The sequence below is a fragment of the Thamnophis sirtalis genome, unplaced genomic scaffold (genome assembly GCF_051295495.1).
Source record: "Thamnophis sirtalis isolate CommonGarterSnake01/CBP01778 unplaced genomic scaffold, rThaSir2_p1.2 scaffold_4, whole genome shotgun sequence".
Lineage (NCBI taxonomy): Eukaryota > Metazoa > Chordata > Lepidosauria > Squamata > Natricidae > Thamnophis > Thamnophis sirtalis.
Window position 1 is genome coordinate 110,464,821 of NW_028261384.1, and position 1,568 is coordinate 110,466,388.

General features: G+C 31.2%; 1 protein-coding gene across 1 annotated transcript; it reads right to left on the reverse strand.

The window, feature by feature from the left end:
- Positions 1 to 421: 421 nt before the first annotated feature.
- LOC148046169 (olfactory receptor 14C36-like) lies at positions 422 to 1,363 on the reverse strand. The gene has a single exon (XM_087714565.1). The coding sequence runs from the start codon at positions 1,361 to 1,363 to the stop codon at positions 422 to 424; it is 942 nt and encodes a 313-aa protein (XP_087570691.1).
- Between the last annotated feature and the right edge of the window lie 205 nt (positions 1,364 to 1,568).

Consider the following 1,568-nt stretch of genomic DNA (forward strand, 5'->3'; position numbering starts at 1 on the left):
ATGACAATCTGTTTTATGGACTAACATTACCAATGCATAATGTTCAAGGTTGAAAGATGCACTATTCAAATGATAGGTATTATGTATCCTTTTCTTATATTTGTGAAGTTAACTATTATAAGCCATCATTGAATAACCATCTATTAAAGAAATTAAAGAAATTTTTACATGAGCAGTTTTTGGAGAAACATTCTTTAAATCCTACAAAACAAGTAAAATCAAAAATTTTAATATATACTTCCATCTTAAACACAAGAAATGAAACTTGCTTGGAAGCTAAATATCTTGAGCCCAGGAGTCAAAATATCTAAAATAAGCTTCTTAACATAAAACAAAAATGTGTGGAAAATATGTGGAAAAGAGTGTAAAAAATATGTGAAAGTGTGAAAAAGAAGGTGGGAATTCATATCAACAATAAAATTCATATGCAATATTTGGAATTACATCTTAAATTACTTTTCACCAGAATTCTTGAAAGAGAAACCTTAATATCCTTGTTTCTCATGCTATAGATTACTGGATTCAACATAGGTGGAATAATGCAGTACATTATTGTAACAATGATATCAAAGTTTGATTGTTTCTCAGACTGAGGCCTCAGATAAGCGAGTGAGGCTGTAAATAAAAATAAAGAAAAAACTATAAGGTGAGGGAAGCAAGTGGAGAAGGCCTTTTTTCTTCCCTGATCAGAAGGGATTTTTGAAACAGCAGCAAAGACCTGAATGTAAGTAACAATGATAAAAGCAAAACAACCAAATGTTATTGTAAAAACAAATCCTACAATTCCAGTTTCAATTACATATAAATCTGAGCAGGCAAGTTTAAGTAGAGGTGGGATTTCACAGTAAAACTGATTGACCATATTAGAACAAAAAGGAGTAATGAAAGTTCCCACCGTGTTTAATACAGCATTGAGAAAGCTGACAATCCAAACACTAATAATTATCTTGGTACAAACCTCCCTATTCATTATCATCTCATATTGTAAAGGATTGCAAATGGCAACATACCGATCAAATGCCATGACAGTAAGAAGAGAAATATCAGAGTCTACAAAGAATACAAACAAAAACACTTGGATTATACATTCGGGATAAGAAATACTATTGATGTTCATTACTGAATTGAAAACAGCTTTGGGGACAATGACTGAAATAGAACCAATGTCCTGAATGGCTAAATTTGTCAGAAAGAAGTACATGGGGATATGAAGACAGGAGTCCAAAACAACTGCAGAAATAATGAGTAAGTTTCCTGCTAATGCAATCAAATATAAGAACAAAAGTACCATTGCATACAGAAGCTGTAGTTCCCATATATTTGAAAATTCCAAGAGAAAAAACACTGTAGTATCATTATCCATTCCTGGCCACAGATATGAAAACCTAGAAGTAAAGGGAGAATGTTAATATATTTCCTATACATTTCCATTTAATTTAATTTATCTATCTATCTATGAATAAATTATGTAATTATGTAATTGTTTATGTCATGTAACAAATATCAACATCATTTCCCATCAAGGGGTATGAACCTAGTATATGAAATCATCACAGGATTTGAGAGGA